Source organism: Danio aesculapii, chromosome 11, assembly GCF_903798145.1.
Source record: "Danio aesculapii chromosome 11, fDanAes4.1, whole genome shotgun sequence".
In the NCBI taxonomy this organism is placed as follows: Eukaryota; Metazoa; Chordata; class Actinopteri; order Cypriniformes; family Danionidae; genus Danio; species Danio aesculapii.
In genome coordinates this window covers 36,174,774-36,196,609 of record NC_079445.1, presented here as the reverse complement: position 1 = coordinate 36,196,609, position 21,836 = coordinate 36,174,774, and the positions used below count along the sequence as shown (strand labels likewise).

The 21,836-nt window shown below is 35.8% G+C and overlaps 1 protein-coding gene across 1 annotated transcript in view; it reads left to right on the top strand.

Annotated features, from left to right (window-relative positions):
* itpr1b (inositol 1,4,5-trisphosphate receptor, type 1b) overlaps window positions 1-8,714 on the top strand; it is a 269,709-nt gene extending 260,995 nt beyond the window's left edge. Inside the window, exons 61-62 of the mRNA XM_056468320.1 lie at window positions 939-1,100; window positions 7,589-8,714. Coding sequence (XP_056324295.1) covers window positions 939-1,100; window positions 7,589-7,675 — 249 coding nt within the window. The 3' untranslated portion in view covers window positions 7,676-8,714. The remainder of the gene's footprint in view (window positions 1-938; window positions 1,101-7,588) is intronic.
* Window positions 8,715-21,836: the final 13,122 nt, after the last annotated feature.

Below are 21,836 nucleotides of genomic sequence, written 5' to 3'. Positions count from 1 at the left end.
ATTTTTTTCAGCACATTTCTAAACATAATAGTTTTAATAACTCATTTCTGATAACTGATTTATTTTATCTTTGCCTTGATGATATTATATATTAGATAATATTTGTCTAGATATTTTTCAAGACACTTTTATACAGCTTAAAGTGACATTTAAAGGTTTAACTAGGTTAATTAGGTTATAGGCAGGTTAGGGTAATTAGGCAAGTTAATGTATAATGATGGTTTGTTCTGTAGACTATCGAAAAAATATAGCTTAAAGGGGCTAATAATTTTGACCATAAAATGTTTTTAAAAAAATAAAAAAACTGTGTTTATTCTAGCCGAAATAAAACAAATAAGACTTACTCCAGAAGAAAAAATATTATCAGACATACTGTGAAAGTTTCCTTGCTCTGTTAAACATCATTTGGGAAACTTTTTTTTTAATCAAAGGGGGGCTAATAATTCTGATTTCAACTGTAATTATAAAAGTTAAGTAAAGTCGATGTGTTTACTGACTTTTTTAAAAGATTATCAACTTGTGAGCAACAAGTATTAAAGGTGAATATTGTGCAAAAGAGGTATTTAAGGTTTAATCAAGCAGCGCAACATGACTGTGGTACATTTATAGGAAACATCATTTTCATTATTGAGTTCTTGTAAGATGGAGTTTAGATAAAGTGTCAGGTTCATAAGAGTGAAGAGTGTTTCTACAGCTGAACATAAAACAATTACGTTGTCCCTTCAAAAATCTCAGGAATTGGGTTGTTTCAACTCATTTTAAATAAGTAGTTTGAGCAAACAACAAATATCATTTGTGTGTGTGTGTGTGTGTGTGTGTGTGTGTGTGTGTGTGTGTGTGTGTGTGTGTGTAATCAGTTTTATAATATGTTTGCAAGTGTTTTGCTATTCTCAAATAATGTCTAACCAAAAACATTACAATATCTGATATTCCAACAGGAGCACAATCTGGACTGGTTTCCTCGAATGCGCGCCATGTCTCTGGTAAGCAGCGATGCAGAGGGCGAACAGAACGAGATCAGGAATCTGCAAGAGAAGCTGGAGTCCACCATGAAACTGATCTCCAACCTGTCAAGCCAACTCACAGAACTGAAAGAACAGGTGAGAGAAAACCGGTTCTTTAAGTCCTGACCCAAAAAATCTCTGTTGAAATGGACTCGGGTGTGAATCAAACCAGGCCTTCCACATACTCGACAGGCCTCAATTAGAGCAAAGGCCAACTGACTCATTTCTGTTCTGTCTTTCTCTTTCTGCCTTCAGCTCGTGGTATTTCGAATGATCTTTCACCTGCGTCACGAGGCCAAGTGTTGTTTCGCTTTTATTCAGCCGTGCCGTCGTCCAGATGAGCTTCTGTGAAGTCGAGCGCTTGTTTGTTTCCACAGATAAACAGCGTATAACACTCGCTGCAGATGAATATGATAAAGTGGGTCATCGAGTTAGACGCGTGTATTTTGATCGGGTGGAAATCTGCATAACGGGATCTGCTGTTGATTTCTTGTAAATGGAGTGGAATGAACAGCAGCTTGAGGTGTACAGCCACATTAAATGGGAAGTGTCTAAAGGGAAGTTTTTTTTCTTCGTATTTTTGTACTCCAGACAGGGGGGGAAAGGTCACCCCTTGGCTAAAACTTTCACTGTTTATTGTGCATCTTTGCGGCGGTTTACACACTCCAGATTGGCTTTTCGTTTACTTTAAATGCTGATTATATAAGAATGATCAACCTCGTCATACTCCAGGTCCAAAAATATTTTTCCAAGTTGTAAATAATGAGCAGGAAAATATTATTTATGTGTCATGAACCATTTGTGAAACTGACTTTTGAAGAGAATCTTAAACCTTGGTTTTTCCTATACTGTTGTGCAGAAAATATATGAAAATGAGGTGTATTTTCAGCAAGCCACCTTGTTTATATATTATAACAGGTTTGTATTTTGATGCAAAAAGCATTAATAAAGCCATCAGAAATAAAAAAAAATAGTATTTTTAACTAAATAAAATTAAATCATAAATAAAAATAATATAATAATAATAATAATAATAATAATATATTATATACAGAGCTCAGCATAACTGATTACACCCCGTTTTGAAAATGAATATTTTTATCCATTTCTCAGTCAACATAGGCAATGTATTTTGGTGTATTTAAACAAAACAGATTTATTAAACAGATATATTTATTACAATAATATTTTAGTCATCAAACATTTAGAAATTGAAAGATAATAAAATGAAATTCAAGAAAATTATTGCAAAAATAAATTACAACCTACAAAATTTCAACTAAATTCAATTCAATAAAACAATTTTTTTTTTTTTTTTTTTTTTGCTTCTCTTGATTTTTCCTCTTTTTTAAATTTATATTTAATATATTTTTCTAACATTTGTGTGTACTAGTTTTTGGACTGTTATTGTAAGTTATTTGCTCAGGGTCCAAAAATATTAAGTTGTTAATAATGATCATTGGAGTAGGAAAATACTATTTACGTGTCATGATTAAGTGATTGTAATCATTTTTGAAATTGACTTTCGAAGAGAATCTTACACCCTTTTTTCAGTAGTTGTGCAGAAAATGAGATGTATTTTCAGTACGCCATCTTGTTAAAATATTAGAACAGGATTTTGTTTTGATGGAAAAAATAGTTAATGAAGCCATCAGAAAATAATAAGTATTTTTAACTAAATGAAGTGAAATCATAAATAATAATACTATAATATAATATAAGTGTTGGCAGTTTAAATGCAGCAGTTTAGCTTTTCATTTGCTTATGTTCAGGGTCCAAAAATCTTTGTAAAAGTTGTTAATAATGATTGTTGAAGTAGGAAATTATTATTTACGTTTTATGATTAAGTCGTTGTAATCATTCGTGAAATTGACTTTCTTTAATACTTTTTCAATACTGTTGTGGAGAAAATCTATGAAAATGAGGTGTATATTTAGTACACCATCTTTATTATAATATTATAACATTGTTTGTATTTTGATGGGAAAGGTGTAAATGAAGCCATAATCATAAATCCAAATTTCTAGTATTCTAAACTAATAAAACAAAGTCATGATTGACAGACAGCTGTCCTGGTTCCAGAGGGAAAATTTATATGATAATAAATGTATAAATTATAACATTCTTAGCGCTACTTAACTTAATATGTATAAAAAAAATAATAATTTCTAATGCTTTGCTTCTTAGACTTTACACACCTGAAACTTGTCTATAGCACTTGTTCACTGCTGCTCTTATATTTGTGTAAATTGATTCCTTGTCCTCATTTGTAAGTCACTTTGGATAAAAGCGTCTGCTAAATGACTAAATGTAAATGTAAATTTAATAATACTAATCAAATAACGAAGATATTTTCTATATTTCTTGATAGAAAAACCTCTTCGTTTATATATAATATTTATATACTCTCAAAGGTGAGATGTCCCATTTTGTCTGCACCAAATTTAAATTTACAATTGTGCTTTTTATTTACGTGGAAATCATATTAAATATGTCCCCTTTAATATAACTTTGGTGAAAAATGCCAACATATAGGTGAAATAAAGCTCCAGAATCATTCAGCACAACAAAAATACAAAAATAAAACAACACACTTATTGACATGTTTATTTAAAAAAAAAAAAAAGTGCTGCAAATTTGATTCTATTTTAAATGGTAAACAATTTTTGCTGAAAGATTGGTAAAGTATGGCAGTTTAAAATAAAAAGAAAAACAATTACAATGAATTAATATTTTGGGGCTTTTTTGACATATAAAAGTGTATCATTTTAAAATATATTAACTTTTATTGTTATACTAAATTACCTTTAAAAAGTTTTTTAAAAATGCTTGATGTTTATTATTTAGCATAAACATTAAATGAACAAATTCTGGTGTGCAAAAGAAATACAGGCGTATCTAATATCTAAATGTTGTCACTTCTCAAGATTGTTTTGTTTTGATCCTGTGATCAATTTGAGCCAAAGCACAAGTGCGGCCATGTGACCCTCTTCACATGTGACCCGCCTGGGGTCTCTTTCCCAAATATGTCAGGATTTATTTTTAAAATCGTGTTTTTGCCTCAACATGGACCAGATCTCGTGGGATGCTTCAGCTCAGAGCGTCACCTATTGTGATATTATTATTATGATATTATTCTTATTATTTTCCCCAGCTGACGCGTCCGCATACAGTATGTAGGAGGAGTGAACAATGTTATCTTTCTATAGCTGTGTGTTTGTTTGCTGTGGATGGTAGTGTTAATACACACTGTGAGTGTGAGTGTTTCTGACTTTCGTCTACAGCTGTTGAGTCACAGTAGGGGATTTCACTTCAGACACACTCAATTCACTGGAACTGACTGTGTACGTGAGCATGAGTGTTTTTGTGTGTGTGTGTGTGTGTGTGTGTGTGTGTGTGTGTGTGGATTGGTTACACAACCCTGCATGACATTGCTCCAGTTGCTCCATTTTATATTCCCAGAAGCTTTTTTATGAGACGACACACACACACACACAAACACAAACAATGCTGTGTTATGAGGTCATAACTAAGGCAACATCAATGGTTACACAGAACGCATCAGTGCAGGAAAGGAATGCATGTGTGTGTGTATGTGTGTGTCGTATAAAGATTGAACTATGTATATACTATACTATACAGTTTTGCATCTGGATTGACTTGAATAACAAAAGTATTAGCTGTAGACTCAAACATTAAGCCTTACTCAAGTATTAAATTGTATGGTAACACTTTATTTTGATGGTCCACTTAAGTATTAGTAAACTGTCTGCTTAATAACTGTTGATACTGCTCCTTCAACAGACATTTAACTCGCCATAAGAAACTTAGCAAGGACATGTCAACTTACACTAACCCTAACCCCAACCTAACAGTCTTCTTATAATCTAATGAGAATTTGTGGGCATGCAGATGCAATGTAACTTAAATTCAACTAATGGCCCATCAAAATAGTGTGATCAACTGTAGTTGTAAATACTTATGGAAGAGAGACCTATACTTACATAAACTTACCAACTTCACAAATACATTTGTCTTTTCCATTTATTGTCATATTTGAATCAATATACAGTATTCAACATTTGAAGTGGTTCATCACCCTTTATCAAAGTCCTTTTAAAACGATTGAACACCCGTTCTTGATCTAGAACAATCCTGAAGAAGGTTTTTTGATCTACTTTGAATGTTGACTACTGTATATTCTGATTTACAATAGTGTATCGGATGAAGATGCTTTATTTTTGGATCCTGGATGTACGCTATGGAATTTGTATTTATTTATCAAATAAATGTAAAAAAAAGTACAAGTTTTACATTTTGGTACTGATACAATCAATGACTGGATATCAGTACATACATTTTTACAGGTTTTACAAATATATTCTGATTCAATTTATTTATATGAATGAATGAATAGCTGAATGGCCGGAAAAAAATGTATTATTGCTTTTCTCCTCTTAGGAAGTGGCAAAAAGGGGATTTGAAATGGTTTTACAAATATTCAGAAAGCCACACGCACACATTAAAGGTTTACAAGGTTTTTTAAAGGACTATAGTTTCAGAATTTTTAGGAAAAATAAATGGTTTAAGTATGAGGAACATTTTTAAAACCCTAAACTAATGAGCCTTTTTACACCGTCAAGAAGATTTTGTGGAGTGGAAAGTTTCCAGGAAATTTTTAGGCTGTTCGTGGAACCATCAATGCCAATAAAGAACTATTATTTTTCCACACGCGCACACACGCACACACACACACACTGTAACTATCTTTATGGGGACTCCCCATAGACGTAATGATTTTTATACTACACAGACTGTATATTCTATCCCCCTACCCCTAAACTTAACTCTCGCAGGAAACAATCTGCATTTCTAACTTGTTTAAAATAGACCCTTTTCACATTTCTGTGTTTCTCAGCAGTGGACATCGTCATAGTTGGGTAAACTTAGAGTGCAGTGAATGGGAGAAAATGACAAATCGTTTTTTTACAATCCTATTTGCTGAAATAAAAGAGAAACGCCATGATGGTGTTATCAAGACTTTCAGAAAAAGGAAAAAAATAGGGTGAGACTGATGATGGCATGCCCCATGATGCCCCATAGATGCTGCATTAAGCCTCATTCACACTACAGTAGCAGCGACTTTGTAGCTGCCTGTCACTCTGGGTGGCGGCCTGCTTCAAACACAGGTCTGCGAAGGTAAAGACAGCACGAATACAACCGGCCTCTGAGCAAGCTGAGAGAGGATCAAGTGAGCTCTACTGGTGCTCCTATTAGCTGTCGCTCAAGAAAGTCACTCTTCATTTGCATAAAGTTAAAGAATTCTTAACTTTGTCACGTCGCTCGACATGCCCACCTGGTTGCCATCAGTCGCTGTCACCAGAAGTCGCTCTCTCTCTCCATTGAAATGAACGGTTGCTCGTAGTGTGAATGAGGCATTAGAAACACCTCGCATAAGCAGTAATTATTAGTTTTTTGTAATTAGATGATATAATACATACATAAATGCATATAAATGTTCATATGTTTTTTTTCAAAATATAAAAATCTTTCAAGGATTTAAGAGTATGATGACCGTTAAACGCATCATAACAGTCTTGTGAAAAGGATCAATAGTTCATTCTGTGTGATTTAAGAGCTGTTTTCCTCATGGGGACCAAAAAAAAATGTCTCCAAAAGAAAAAAAATGGACTGGTATTGCTATACTTGTGGGTATATTTGGTTCCCATAATGTAATGAATACAAGGTACATGAAGACACACACACACACACATAAGCATTTTTTTAAGACAAGATTTTTTTTGTTTTCAGAAAAAATGTTTTCAAGTCAAGTTTTATTAAATATAAAATTAAGTATAAATATGAAATTTATTAAATATAAATTAAGTGTTTTTCTCCTTGTTTTTGCTTTGAAATAAGATTTTTTGCTCATCTGCAATTTTGACTTATTATTTCTGATAACAATATTTTTCACTTTCTAGAAAATTATTCTTGATTTAAGAATTTCTAAATATGTTTGTGCCACTAGCCCAGTGGTTGATGCGTTGACACATAGCACTGAGGTGCTCGCGGCACCCCGAGTCTGATTTCCTGCACGAGGTCCTTTGCCGATTTAACTCTGATTTGGTGACGATGTCTTTGGGTGTCACTATTCAAAATTAAAGTGCAGCTTTTCGCTTATAATGTCTTAATGCTGATCATCATAAATTAAAATAAGGACGCATGACAGCTGAGTGGGACTGGAGACTCACATGTGACTTGTTTGAGCTAATTTGGTTCGTTTAGAAACTGCAGTGTGAAGAACAAAACTAAACATTGTAACAATTTGAATCCCTGTTTCGAAACAAAACAATTGGTCTACAAGTAAGAAAGCACCTCAGATCTCCACTGTCCTATCAATAAAGGTGAAAACCCTTAACAAAAATTATTATGAAAAAGAATTTGTAGATATTTGAACTAGAAACAAGGCAAAAGCATGTGCACACACACACACACACACACACACACACACACATACACACACACACACACACTTTAATATATATACAGTATGCTCACAATAAGTCTTGTGTTTGCTGTGACAGATGACGGAGCAGAGGAAACAGAAGCAGAGGATCGGCTTACTGGGACACCCTCAACACATGAACGTGAACCCGCAGCAGCCCGCCTGAACTCCATCCCATCCCCGCAACAACCCTCTCTCAGTATGTGCCAAAACAAGACTCTCTCGCCCCCTTCACATCCATCACAGTGCCAAACGAGAGCAAGTGAATGTGCACGAATGACGGAGCCTCACTAAACACTGCTCAGACACTCATGGTTTTGTATTGACCCATAGCAGTCAGTATTTGATGTCTTATTTTTGTATTTTGTGCAATATTAACACTTTAATATGCAACTACATCTGTACATTATGTCTTAAAGGGAAGATTGTTTCTTTTGCTTCACGGTAAACACATTAGAGGTCAGGAATATACAGTCTGTGTATATGTATATTGGGGAAAATTAGGCCTTTTTCATATTTAAGCACATTAATTTATATTGACGTATATATAAAAATGAAATGCTTGGAGGAGATTATGCGTACGCTGCCAACTTTAGAGTTCTTTAATGGTCATGAATAAAATCAGGTTCTGTTTGGTACTTAGGCGCGCTTTATTATGGCTTTTCATTTTTCCGCTGTCTGAATTATGACCTTTAGAGTCATATACTGAGTAATAATAGATGAGCTGTTTAGAGACGGTAAGGTTTTTGTCTTCAAATTAATGCACAAAAATATCATTCCTGTTATGATAGAGCCATGTTGATTGATCGTGCCTGTTGTATGTTCCTGCAGGGGGAATATTCGCTGACAAAAGCAATCTTTGTCCAGTCGTTTTTCTAGAGAGTTTCATCTTTTAGCTGAGCAAAGCAGGTCACTTTCTCAATGCTAGCAAGGTTTCTGCTTTTCTTTTCTTTTTTCTTCCTTTCTTTTCTTGTAATACATGTATATATGTTTGCAAATCTTAGCTTTTATATAGAAATATGTACTGTTTCATAGCATCTTAATAACTAAACTGCACTGTTACTGAAAAATAAGCCTGATCATACTGATTTAGTGGATGAATATATTTAAAATCGAGTGAGATTGTACATTAATTTAGTGATATTTAATAAAATATGTTCTTCTTGTTCAGAGGACCAGAACTGAAATACAGTTTTTTGTTTTTATTTCACTTTTTTTTTGGGGGGGGGGCATACTATTTTATAATACAGAGTCATTTTAATTGACCAGATGTACATGCTGCATATGCTTAAAGGGGATTGATCACATACAAATGCACATTTGCTGGTCATGTACTCGCTCTCAAGAGAGATCTAGAGGACGTTTGTTTCTTCAGAAGAAAACTACAAGGTATTAAGCAAAAACTTTGGTGTTTCAGAAAACAAAATTCAATATCTGCTGGAACTTTGAAAGTAAAAAATTAACATACAGACAAAACTAAATTAATACCTGTGGTTCCTTACAATCAAACAGCATTTTTTAGGTGAACTGTCTCTTTAAGGACAGACCTGGTTCTACAGAGAATCCAACAACTCAGATAAAAACAAAATCAACTTTAGTTGAAGCTGTGAAAAGATTTATATGTTTCAGTTTAGAATGTTTTCCCAGTGATGGTTTGCAGCTGGAAGGGCATCTGCTGGATAAGTTGGCGGTTCATTCTGTGGCGACCCCAGATTAATAAAGGGACTAAGCCTAAGAGAAAATGAATGAATGAGTTTAGAATGTGTATATCTGGGAAATGAAGTAGCCAATCACAAGTGTTGAAATTAGTAAGAACCCACTCAAAATGCTGGAGTTATTCAGATAACTAACTAAAATAGACCCTTTTCATATTTCCGTGTTTCTCAGCAGTGGACATCGTCATAGTTGGGTAAACTTAGAGCGCAGTGAATGGGAGAAAATGACAATTTGTTTTTTTACAATCCTATTTGCTGAAATAAAAGAGAAACGCCATGAACAAATAACAAATGGTCTGTTGAATAGAACCGAAGAGAGCAAATAGAAACAGAGTGCTGCTTCTAGACTACAGTATTTATTTTAGACTTTGATTTTCTTTTCAGCTTAGTCCCTTTATTAATCTGGGGTCGCCACAGCTGAATGAACTGCCAACTTATCCAGTATATGTTTTATGCAGCGGATGCCCTTCCAGCTGCAACCCATCACTGGGAAACACCCATACACTCTCATTCACACACTAACACTATGGACAATTTAGCTTACCCAATTCACCTATAGCGCATGTCTTTGGACTGTGGGGGAAACCAGAGCACCCGGAGGAAACTCACACAAACACGGGGAGAACATGCAAACTCCACACAGAAATGTCAACTGACCCAGCTAAGGCTCGAACCAGGGACCTTCTTGCTGTGAGGCAACAGTGCTACCCACTGTGCCACCGGGCCACCCTCAGACTTTAAATAAATGTAAATCTTTCATGCAGCTAGTAGTAGCTGCTTATAGACTGCAGTTTCAGCAGGGAGTGATGCTCTAATGAAAATAGATTATTTTGATCGATTAAAATCACAGATGTAGTGACAAGCATGGATGGGACAAAAATGTCATGTCAAACAAAAAAAGACAAGTAAGGGGTTTGCATAAGTTAGAGTTATTTGCATGTAATCATGCAAGCTGCTATGGCAACTTAAAATAAAGTGTCACCATTTTTTGACCAGAACAGTGTAAAAGAACATAGTCATATTTCTATAATTCTGCTTCTGGTTTAGTTTTCTTTTGTCTTTCATGTGCTTTCTTGCAAAATAGGAAGTGTTTGCACACAAATGTGTGAACTCCATTAATGCAGTCATTATACTTGTAAAAAAACGAAGGTTCTATTTTGGTATCTTTGGTTACATGAAGAACCTTTAACATCTGTAGAAACTATTATTAAAATGTTTTTCAAAAACTGAAAAACTGGATTCCAGCAGTTTTGTGAGGAACCCCACAATTGTTTTTCAAGCCTTTCCTATTTTGAGTGCACTTTTACAAATAAATCTATACTCTCTACTGCTCTATACTCTAATAAATCTATACTCTCTACTGCTCTATACTCTAATAAATCTATACTCTCTACTGCTCTATACTCTAATAAATCTATACTCTCTACTGCTCTATACTCTAATAAATCTATACTCTCTACTGCTCTATACTCTAATAAATCTATACTCTCTACTGCTCTATACTCTAATAAATCTATACTCCATACTGCTCTATACTCTAATAAATCTATACTCTCTACTGCTCTATACTCTAATAAATCTATACTCTCTACTGCTCTATACTCTAATAAATCTATACTCTCTACTGCTCTATACTCTAATAAATCTATACTCTCTACTGCTCTATACTCTAATAAATCTATACTCTCTACTGCTCTATACTCTAATAAATCTATACTCTCTACTGCTCTATACTCTAATAAATCTATACTCTCTACTGCTCTATACTCTAATAAATCTATACTCCATACTGCTCTATACTCTAATAAATCTATACTCTCTACTGCTCTATACTCTAATAAATCTATACTCTCTACTGCTCTATACTCTAATAAATCTATACTCTCTACTGCTCTATACTCTAATAAATCTATACTCCATACTGCTCTATACTCTAATAAATCTATACTCTCTACTGCTCTATACTCTAATAAATCTATACTCTCTACTGCTCTATACTCTAATAAATCTATACTCTCTACTGCTCTATACTCTAATAAATCTATACTCTCTACTGCTCTATACTCTAATAAATCTATACTCCATACTGCTCTATACTCTAATAAATCTATACTCTCTACTGCTCTATACTCTAATAAATCTATACTCTCTACTGCTCTATACTCTAATAAATCTATACTCCATACTGCTCTATACTCTAATAAATCTATACTCTCTACTGCTCTATACTCTAATAAATCTATACTCTCTACTGCTCTATACTCTAATAAATCTATACTCTCTACTGCTCTATACTCTAATAAATCTATACTCTCTACTGCTCTATACTCTAATAAATCTATACTCCATACTGCTCTATACTCTAATAAATCTATACTCTCTACTGCTCTATACTCTAATAAATCTATACTCCATACTGCTCTATACTCTAATAAATCTATACTCTCTACTGCTCTATACTCTAATAAATCTATACTCTCTACTGCTCTATACTCTAATAAATCTATACTCTATACTGCTCTTTACTGCTATACTGACTCACTGTGGTCATTAAAAAGCCCAGCATCCTGGCCAAATTTGCCCACTGGGCTCTGTCCATCATGGCTTCCTAACCATCCCCATATCATAATCGTCTCCTCTCCACCAATCAGCTGGTGTGTGGTGTGCGGTCTGGTGCTGGTGGATGCTGCACACTGGTGGTTTTAGTGTCCAGAAAAGCGCTATTTAAATGTAAGGAATTATTATTATTATTCATTATTAGTGTGTTAGCTATTGTATTTTATCATCCTTTTTCTTGTGAAATTGGTTGAAAACATTTGTTTACTCCTGAAAATGTACAGTATACAAAATAAAGCAATACACTAAGTGTTTTTTGTTATTATACCTGTTAAATGAATCTTACTCGCAGCTTGGGTCAATATTGTGATAATACCTTATGTCATGATAAGAGCTTCAAACATGTGAAAATGTTATAGCGGCAGAAGCCTAATGTAAACTACATTAAAGTAACTATAAAGTTACTGTAAAGTATACTAAAGTAATCGATAAAGAAATGAGTGTTCTACAATCAAAATAAAACATGTTTTTCACAGAATCTTAAATGCTCTTCATAGAACTGTATAGATGCCAAAAGGAACTTTAGCATTACGAGTGCAGAATGCTGATGCTTTCTCGACTCATAACACGGTCTTCGTGCGAATAATACAAAGGAAGTTGCGCTTATAAAGTTTTCGAGCTTTTCTAGGAGCTTGTTCTTCTCTAAGGAAATGCACTTTGTGTGACCTCTCATGTTGATCTGCAAAAAAAGTAAAGAAAAAAAGGAGCTGTTTTCCGCACACACCCGGCTGAAACTCTGAGCTATGCGCTGTGCGTCTTGTGAGGCGCAGACAGAGTGGCTTTGTACATTGTGACGGCGGTCATATTGGAGAGTCCCAGATTCATTTTATAGTAAAACACTGAAGACTGAATCTGCTGCTGTCCGTAAAAAGAGCAAAAGTGTGAGCGAAGTGTCAGACGGCCGACTTTAAAGCTTGATTATGTGCACGTTGTCAGAGGCTTTTCTCTGAAATCCCCTGGTGTGAAGTGCAACATCAGACTGAAACCTTCCACAAGTTCAGTGACATTTGTGAAATAAAATAAAGAGCTGAAAAAAAAGCAGAGCGAGGAAAATATGACTGAACCATCAGTTTAATAAGACACGTAGGAAACTCTTGATCGGGGTCTGTGAATGCTACTTTCTTTAGCTTCCTTATTCTAACCTTTTTGTAAAGTTAATAAGAGAGTGATTTCAGCAGTGAGCCTCAGGACACGGTGAGCACGATCATCTATTAGTCTTTTTTTTTAGATGTAAATGCATTAACAGTGAGTCTATACAGTACGTACGTAATGTTTTGTTCAAACTGCTCTCATTTATAGGAAACAATTAATGGAACATTTACAGAAAAATAGGTCACTTTGTTCTGTACCTTACACTGTTAACCCTGGTATTATGTTAAACAGCTGGGTATGAGTTAGGTTTTGTGTCAAACTGACCCTGGCTGGATTTAATACAACACACCTGAATTAACATCATGAAAAAATAATAAAGAAAAATAACTTAATTATTAACATTTCTGATGAAATACAATAAGATAAACATGAGAACAAATGATTCATTTAAATGGTATTTAACAATTACTTTAATGATTTCTACAATTTATATATGTTAGAAACAATACTTCATATATTTATTTTTTCTTAATGTCTAGGTGTCGGGGTGAGGTGTCTGAATAACACACCTAAGTAATTGTACTATGCACCAGGTTTCGGGCAGCTGCTGCGATTGGATACTATATCAAAGTCGCCGATCTGGGGGTGTTTATAGACTGTACCAAAAAGCTGATGACCAGGGGGGTGGTGGGGGGGAATTATGGGAGATTACCGGAATTTTCTGGGACAAATAACAAAACGGGAGGGTGGCGGGAGATGGGTCTGAAAAACGGGAGTGTTGGCAGATATGGAATAACGGCGCTATAAAAAAAAGAACTTACTAATGTCGATACTTTATTCAGTATTGAGTAATCAAATGAATGTTTCCCCTGTTACTGTTTCCTTTGTTACAACGCCGTTACCATTGCTGACAATAAAATGCTCGTTACTATTGAGAATGCTGAAGCAGTTTTCATGCGAGCAGTGTCTCTCTCAGCTATAGAACCTCTCTTTCTCAGGGATGTTTGTGTGTTTGGGGCTGGAGCGGGACACAAAACCAACCAATGATGATGATTGATGTGTCTGTGAATGTGGTGTAACTGAGAACGGGATTATTTGCTTAGATATAGTATATTTCCATTGTAGGGTGGGTGTTCACACACAAGCACACACACATAGTCACACACACCAACGACCAGGAGTCAGAACAATGGCAAATCCAACAAGTTCAAAGATAGCGTTTGCAAGTAATGACAAGTAAATGACAAGTAACTGTAATCTACTGAAGCACATCATGTCTTCACATGCCGCCACAAAATGTGTGGCTATGCAGATGATTACGTGAGCTCTGCTACCAAAGGAGGAGACAAAGCCACAGTTAAACTCAGTTACTAACTCAGTTAATATTTTTGAGAACTAACTACCCAGCAGGCACAGGACATCAACATGACGTCAGATTGACGTTGTACCCTATCGTTGTGAGTATGTTCATTTTGTTTGGAAATTAGTATCAGGTTGACGTCAGAACCCAACGTCAGGCCGACGTCAGTATCTAACGTCCATCTTAAAATCAACCAAATATAAATGTCTAGTGATGTTACAGCTTCACACTGTGTGGACGTTTCCTTATATGACGTATATCCGACGTTGGGTTTTGGTTGCCATATCTGATGAATAAATGTCAGTATTTGACATCAATATGACGTTGGTTTAAAATGTTGGCTCGATGTTGGATTTTGGTCACTTTCCAACAACCAAATATCAACATCAAATGTCAAAGACGCTAGATATTGAATTTTGGTCGCCTGACGTCATGACCTAAATCTAACCTAAAATTAACCTCTTATGATGTTGTGCACTTGCTGGGTAGTAACTATAAGTAATTAATATTTAGTGGTTAATATAACTAAATAATAACTAAGTAGTAACTTTTTAAAGGAATGTGCCCACCACTGCATTTATCATGCATTATATTTTAGAGCACTCACAAGTTATATTCACACTTCACAGCCAAAGGAACATGCAAGATTGACTTAATTACACCTTAAATTTATAGAGTACATCAAAATAGAGTTTTTCAAAATCATAACCTGTATTTTCATAAGTTAAAAGTGCTTTGGCTCAGAACATAATATTACGGTTAATGGAATAAAGGAATTAAATTCACTCGGTAATGGTAAATAAAACTGTGCACTTTAAATCTGGGCTGTTTGAGATCGATTTGATATCTGTTGATACTTTACTTTTTGAATGTATATAAAATAAACTGGAATGTACTATCCTAATGATGTATTTACAGCATTCTTTCATTTAAAGCACTTACAGCAGCCTGAAATGTAACGTCAGGTTAGCATATTTGCGGTCAAATAAGGGGGCTTCTTATACAAGGAAAACAAGTCAGTAAAGACACATAACAAGGCATGAAACTGAACTGGCATCAACACAGTAGGCTGTGTAAGACTAAACCAACCAAACAGTTTATCACATGATACATAATTCTATTTGCAGTTGTTTTGCAATAAAAGTGACTAATATAAGGCCCAACTGTGAAATTAACCAATTTAAACTTAAAACATAACCCATTTGTACATTATTGAATTATGTCTCCTTCATTATAAGTCGGCCTACAAGAAATTTTTTAGGTTCATGGTAGGCTGACTTGTTTTCTAGGGAAATTCACTTTTCCTGAGGCATTATTTGGCTCCTGAAATTGGTTTCCAAGAAGGCAATTTTATGATTGGGTTATTAACAATCTGCCATGTTTTTTATAGCCTATACTTTCACCAATAGCTTTAGTAGCTCTAAATTATATGAGCTTGCTAAAGGGTAGGGTTGTACTGTTGTCATTATTTTTTTTTTGTTGTACCTCATGTTGCAATAATAATCATTATTGTCAATTAGCTAAAAGATTACATACACAAAAAGTGTTTGGAAAAAATGGCCTGTTGGTCGGTAACCTGACGTAAAGTCTGACGCCAGTTGTGAAAAAATTCTGCAGTAATTCATTGTCATTTTTTAGAATTTAATTTTGTTTTATGAGAGAAATCGCAAGCACGCAAAATTTAAGACATGTCACTCATATAGTTTTGAATGGTTAAAAGTGTAATGGTCAATATGGCAAATGAAGCCCCGCCTTCTAGTACAGGAGCAAATCATCGATCGATATAGACTGACGTTTTCCTGGGGGGGGGTTGGACCAGACGTGTGCTTTTACAAAAGTTTTTGGGGTCAACAAACGCACTGGAATCTCAGCAAACACTTGCTTCACAGACATAAGAAATATATTCACATAAAGCTTGAAATCTGTACTTTTAAATGAACCAAGTACACTTGAAAAAAAAAGTGTTGTGGTTTGTAATCTGTATGAAATAAATGTGAAATACAGTCCGTCCAGTCAAACACATATCACATGACAGCAACTGCTCAAACGCCCACTAACCTGTAAACAAAGAGTCTCTGTCATTTCTGGAGATTCGCCATCAAGACCAAGTTATGAATTACTTCAGAAGTCAAGCGCGATCAGACGATCATTATTCAGAGGATGATCATTTGTAGAAATGCCATAAATAAAGGTTGGTGTCGTGATCTCGTTCCTTTCGAGTGCACATGTGCATTAGCTCGGGTAACCTGAAAAACATGCAGATTTTATGTTTGGAAACGAAACTTATGAGACAGTTGTTGTTTAATTTTAGAGAATTTGGTGTTTCCACATTTAGATACCCAAGCATACTGCCCGAGAGTCGTTTTAAAGATGGCCGCTGAGTAAAATGATTTGCCTCAAAGGGACTTTGGCAAAATTCAGTCAGTGAGAGGGTTAATTGTCAACAAAACTTCCATGGTGACGAATTCAAGTTTATTTATAAACTAATTTTGAGAGGATCATGTGCTTATGATTGACCACAGCTGGTCCTGCTAATGCATTATTCACCAATCGAATGATTCCTAACTCTCTATAAATAACCAGAGTTCCTTACCTCAGTCATCTTCGTCTTATAGAATCCCCCTTCCACCCCTACTCCTCCTTTCTTTTCCTTGATAGGACAGCATGGTGGCCCAGTGGTTAGCACTGTTGCCTCACAGCAAGAATGTCACTGGTCCAAGTCTCTAATAGACCAGTCAACGTTTCTGTGCGGAGTTTACATGTTCTCCCTGCGCTCGCGTGGGTTTCCCTGGTGTTCTTCGGTTTTCTCCCACAGTCCAAAAACTTGACATATAGTTTAATTGACCAAACCAAATTAGCACCATAGATGAGCTCTTAATCAGCAGTATATCTTTCAATTCAATTCAATTCACCTTTATTTGTATAGCGCTTATACAATGTAGATTGTGTCAAAGCAGCTTCACATAAAAGGTCACAGTAAATAGGAACTGTGTAGTTCAGTTTGTAGTGTTTAAGTTCAGTTCAGTTGAGCTCAGTTCAGTGTGGTTTAATAATCACTACTGAGAGTCCAAATACTGAAGAGCAAATCCATCGATGCGCAGCTCTACAGATCCTGAACCATGCAAGCCAGTGGCGACAGCGGAGAGGGAAAAAAAACTTCACTAAAGGCGGAAGTGAAGAAAAAAAACCTTGAGAGAAACCAGGCTCAGTTGGGCACGACCATTTTAATTTCTCCGCTGGCCAAACGTCTTGTGCAGAGCTGCAGTCTCAGTGGCGGAGGCTGGAAGCTGGCCTCAGCGAAGACTCGTCTGTCTCTGGAGCGTCATAGGAAACAGTCTCATGTTCTCCACTCTTCCATGACCATCGCAGTAGTTGTTCAGGATTCGGCCAGGTCCAGGATATGGAAACCTTGGGATCATCTCGTCGTTGGTCTTGGATCGAATCAGTGACTCTGCATAGTCTGAGGGCCTCGGGAAGAGTATCCCCAGGTGGAAATGGAGAATAAAGAAAATAATTAGCGTAGCTGATGTTCACAGTGTATATCAGCAAGATGCATAATCTGTGTGGAAGCCCCCTAAGTGGTGCACTAAGTGTATGCTTTACTGAACAGATAGGTCTTTAATCTAGTTTTGAATTGGGAGAGTGTGTCTGAGCCTCGGACGTTATCAGGAAGGCTATTCCAGAGTTTAGGAGCTATAAATGAGAAGGCTCGACCTCCTTTACTCGACTTTGCTATTCTAGGTACTACCAGAAGCCCTGAGTTTTGAGATCTTAAAGAGCGAGTTGGATTGTAGCGAGACAGAAGATTGGTTAGATAAACAGGAGCTAGATTATTTAAAGCTTTATATGTAAGAAGCAATATTTTAAATTCAATACGAAACTTAACAGGCAGCCAGTGTAAGGAGGATAAAATTGGGGTGATGTGATCAAATTTTCTAGACCTGGTAAGAACTCTGGCAGCTGCATTTTGTACTAATTGAAGTTTGTTAATAGAGGATGCTGGGCAGCCAGCAAACAGTGCATTACAGTAGTCCAGCCTAGAAGTCATAAAAGCATGGACAAGCTTTTCTGCATCTGAGATGGATAGCATACTTCGTAACTTAGCTATATTTCTCAGATGAAAGAAAGCAGTTTTTGTGACATGGGAAATATGATTTTTAAAAGTTAAATTGCTGTCTAATATGACACCCAGATCTTTTATAGTAGAGCTAACGCTAACTTTGTATCCCTCTAATTGTAGGTCGAGTTGTGAGATCTGCTGTGTACAGTATTTAGGCCCAATAAGTAATAATTCTGTTTTGTCTGAGTTTAAGAGAAGATAATTGTTGGTCATCCAGTCTTTAACATCTTTAATACACTCAGTTAGCTTGGACAGATTAGACGTCTCGTCAGGTTTAGTTGAAATATATAATTGAGTATCATCTGCATAGCAGTGAAAGCTGATCCCATGTCTTCTAATAATGTCTCCCAGGGGTAGCATGTATATTGTAAACAGTAAAGGGCCTAAAACTGATCCTTGAGGCACCCCGTATTTTACTGGGCTGATTTGTGAAGGCTGTCCATTTATATTTACAAACTGGTAACGGTCAGATAAGTATGACTTAAACCATTGTAGGGCATGTCCCTGGACACCTGTAGACTTTAAGCGATTAATGAGGACACCATGGTCAATGGTGTCAAATGCCGCACTAAGATCGAGTAGAACTAATAGCGAGATGCACCCTTGGTCAGCAGCTAAGAGTAAATCGTTGGTTATTTTCACTAATGCAGTTTCTGTACTCTCTCCATAGCAATCCCTAATTTGTCATTAGCCCTAAATAAGGGGGGTTCTCAAGACCTACCAGAGCTCAAACTCCCCTCTTGCGGGAGGGAGCCCTGGACTCGAGGATCTTCTGAGCTCAGGGCTCTCTCCTGGGACAGCATGCCAAATACACTATAGTCAATCATCAGCTAATTTTGAACGCTTTAAAAGTCTACGATTGGCCATTGTGTTTAAACTTAACAGAAACAAATGTGATTGGTTAGAATGAACAGCGTGACAGGGTCATATTTTAGTTTTACTAACATGGCTGCACGATAAAAGAGACGTACCAAGGATAGATCGCAAATCAGATTCATTCTATTCCGTATGCAACCAAAATAGGCAACTCGTGTAGGCTGTTAATCGTCAGAAGGAAGTGTCTCATCATGCACTACTTTAGTCTTGTGTTGAAGGATGCAGCTGCTGTGTCATCCTGGTGCTGCAATTAACCACATTAAAAAAGCACCAAACTCCCCCCTATAGCCTACTTCCACTTGGTCTATTAGGATTTATGAATTGCATTTCATGAGCAGACCTCAAAACCTCAATTATGCTGTTTTTATTTTTTGGAATGAATAGAGGTGTAGCCTACTGCTGGGGTACAGTCCGTGACCCCCAAAATAAAAATGCCAGTGACTCGCGACCCCCAATATCCTCTGAGGTGGTTTTAAACATAGAAACCTTGCATGCAACGGCACACACACACCAATAAGCCCAAGTCTATTCTGTGTTTAATTTTTTTTTTATGTTTGTGAGTGCTGTAAATGTGCCAGAAAATTTAACCTGGTATAAAATCAATGTGCAGCACATAATAAAATTAATTTGATTTTTGGAAATCACCAAGCGACCCCCATTCATTGTCCTTCAACCACCAGTTTGGGAACCACTGGTCCAGTGCAGTGTTTCTCAACCATGTTCTTGGAGGCCCAACATCTCTGCAGATTTACCATGTCTCCCTAACCAAACACACCTGATTCAGATCATCAGCTCATTAGCAGAGACTGAGAGACATGTATTGGGTGTAACAGTCAAAGGAGACATCCAAAACATGCAGTGTTGGTGGGCCTCCAGGAACATGGTTGAGAAACACTGGTCTAGTGCACAACACATGGATTCAAATAAATAAATAAATATTTATTGATATATTTATTTAGGCTATTTATTTATTTAAGTTTAATTTATTATTCCTAATTAATTATATAATCAAGAGAAATAAAAGCATAAACGGATGTGTATTAGTTTACTCTTTTAGTGGGAATGAATATATATTGTATGCATCACCATGTTACTTTTTGACATGGTGTATGATTTTTATTAACCTGCAGTGTTTGTAGCATCCACCAAATTGACCTTGACTAAAGAAACTTATTATATAGCTAAATCATATTGAATAAAAGATATTTGTTGTCTAAAATCTGTTGTGTGAAAACAATTGTCATGTTATGCTGCAAATTATAACCGTTTTGTTTAAAATTTGGATTTCAGGGACAAAACTAAAATTATTATTAAATCTGAAATATCGATTTGGTCATACAAAAAACAAAAAAGTGACATGTTTTCAGACAACACTATAAAGAAAATAAATAAATAAAGCAAGTGTTAAAAATAAAATATATATTTTGTAGCCTGTTTAAATATATATTATACATCCTAAGGGTGTATTTATATAACAGTTTAAAATATATAGGCTATTAAAATGTAAAATATATTTAAATACAAATATTTTTAAGGAATAAAATGTAGGCTATAAAACGAAAAGACATAACCAATAAATCCAGAGAAACTGAACAGGCTATTCATGTGGTCAAGGTTATTTTTTTACATATCTTACACACCCTGGATTAATTATTTTTACATTATTGGACTTATATGCAGTAGCTAATAACTATAGGCTAATATTTAAACAGCATTTCATAGTTTTGACTTCTGTCAGTCATGCTTCGCGCGTTGTTTACACTCAAACAGCGTTGCCGCCATTGGCACCTTTATCACCAGCGCGCGCTCGTCTGGTCGAGCTCGAGCAGCTCGGCACTAAAATAAACCTGTGACGTCAGTCCCGGGGATTCAGTCGGTCCTCCGCCTCCGCCCTTTCCCTGCGCCGCCATGAGGAGTTCAACGTGACCGCCGCTGAGTACAACCGGCAACAACAAACTGAGCCGCAGCACGAGAGAGACACGAGCGCCTGCACGTTGAGCGCCAAATGCTCCCGGTGTGAAATAACGGCGCGTTAGTTCCCGCGCGCATCTGCTACTATTGTGTAACCATGACAACGGTGCCGTGCACGTTCATGTGCCAGCATCATGTCAGGGGAATTTGTTAATGAATACTTGCATTATATTGATGGAGCGCAACAGGTGTTCTGGACATTATTCATTTCACATCCGCTTCTTTCTAGAAGCTTCGACAGGCTGCACGCACACATTTGGAGCCGTGTGGTGTGTGTTTGGGAAAGAATAACAAAATAATCCTTCATGCAAATACAGCGAGCAATTTGGTTAATAGACTAAAATATTAAATATGTTTAAGGCTTTTTCAAAATAAATAACCACAATTAATGCATTATGCATATTATTCTATCGTTTATTTATTTATTTTAAACTAAAATAAATAAATAAAAATGAATAAAAAATAAATATAATTTATACTTAGGTCTATTTATTTTAAGCAATATCTAAAAGTTAATAATTACAGTTGATCATATTAATAATGGTCTATGTATGAGCACTGCATTATTATATTTATT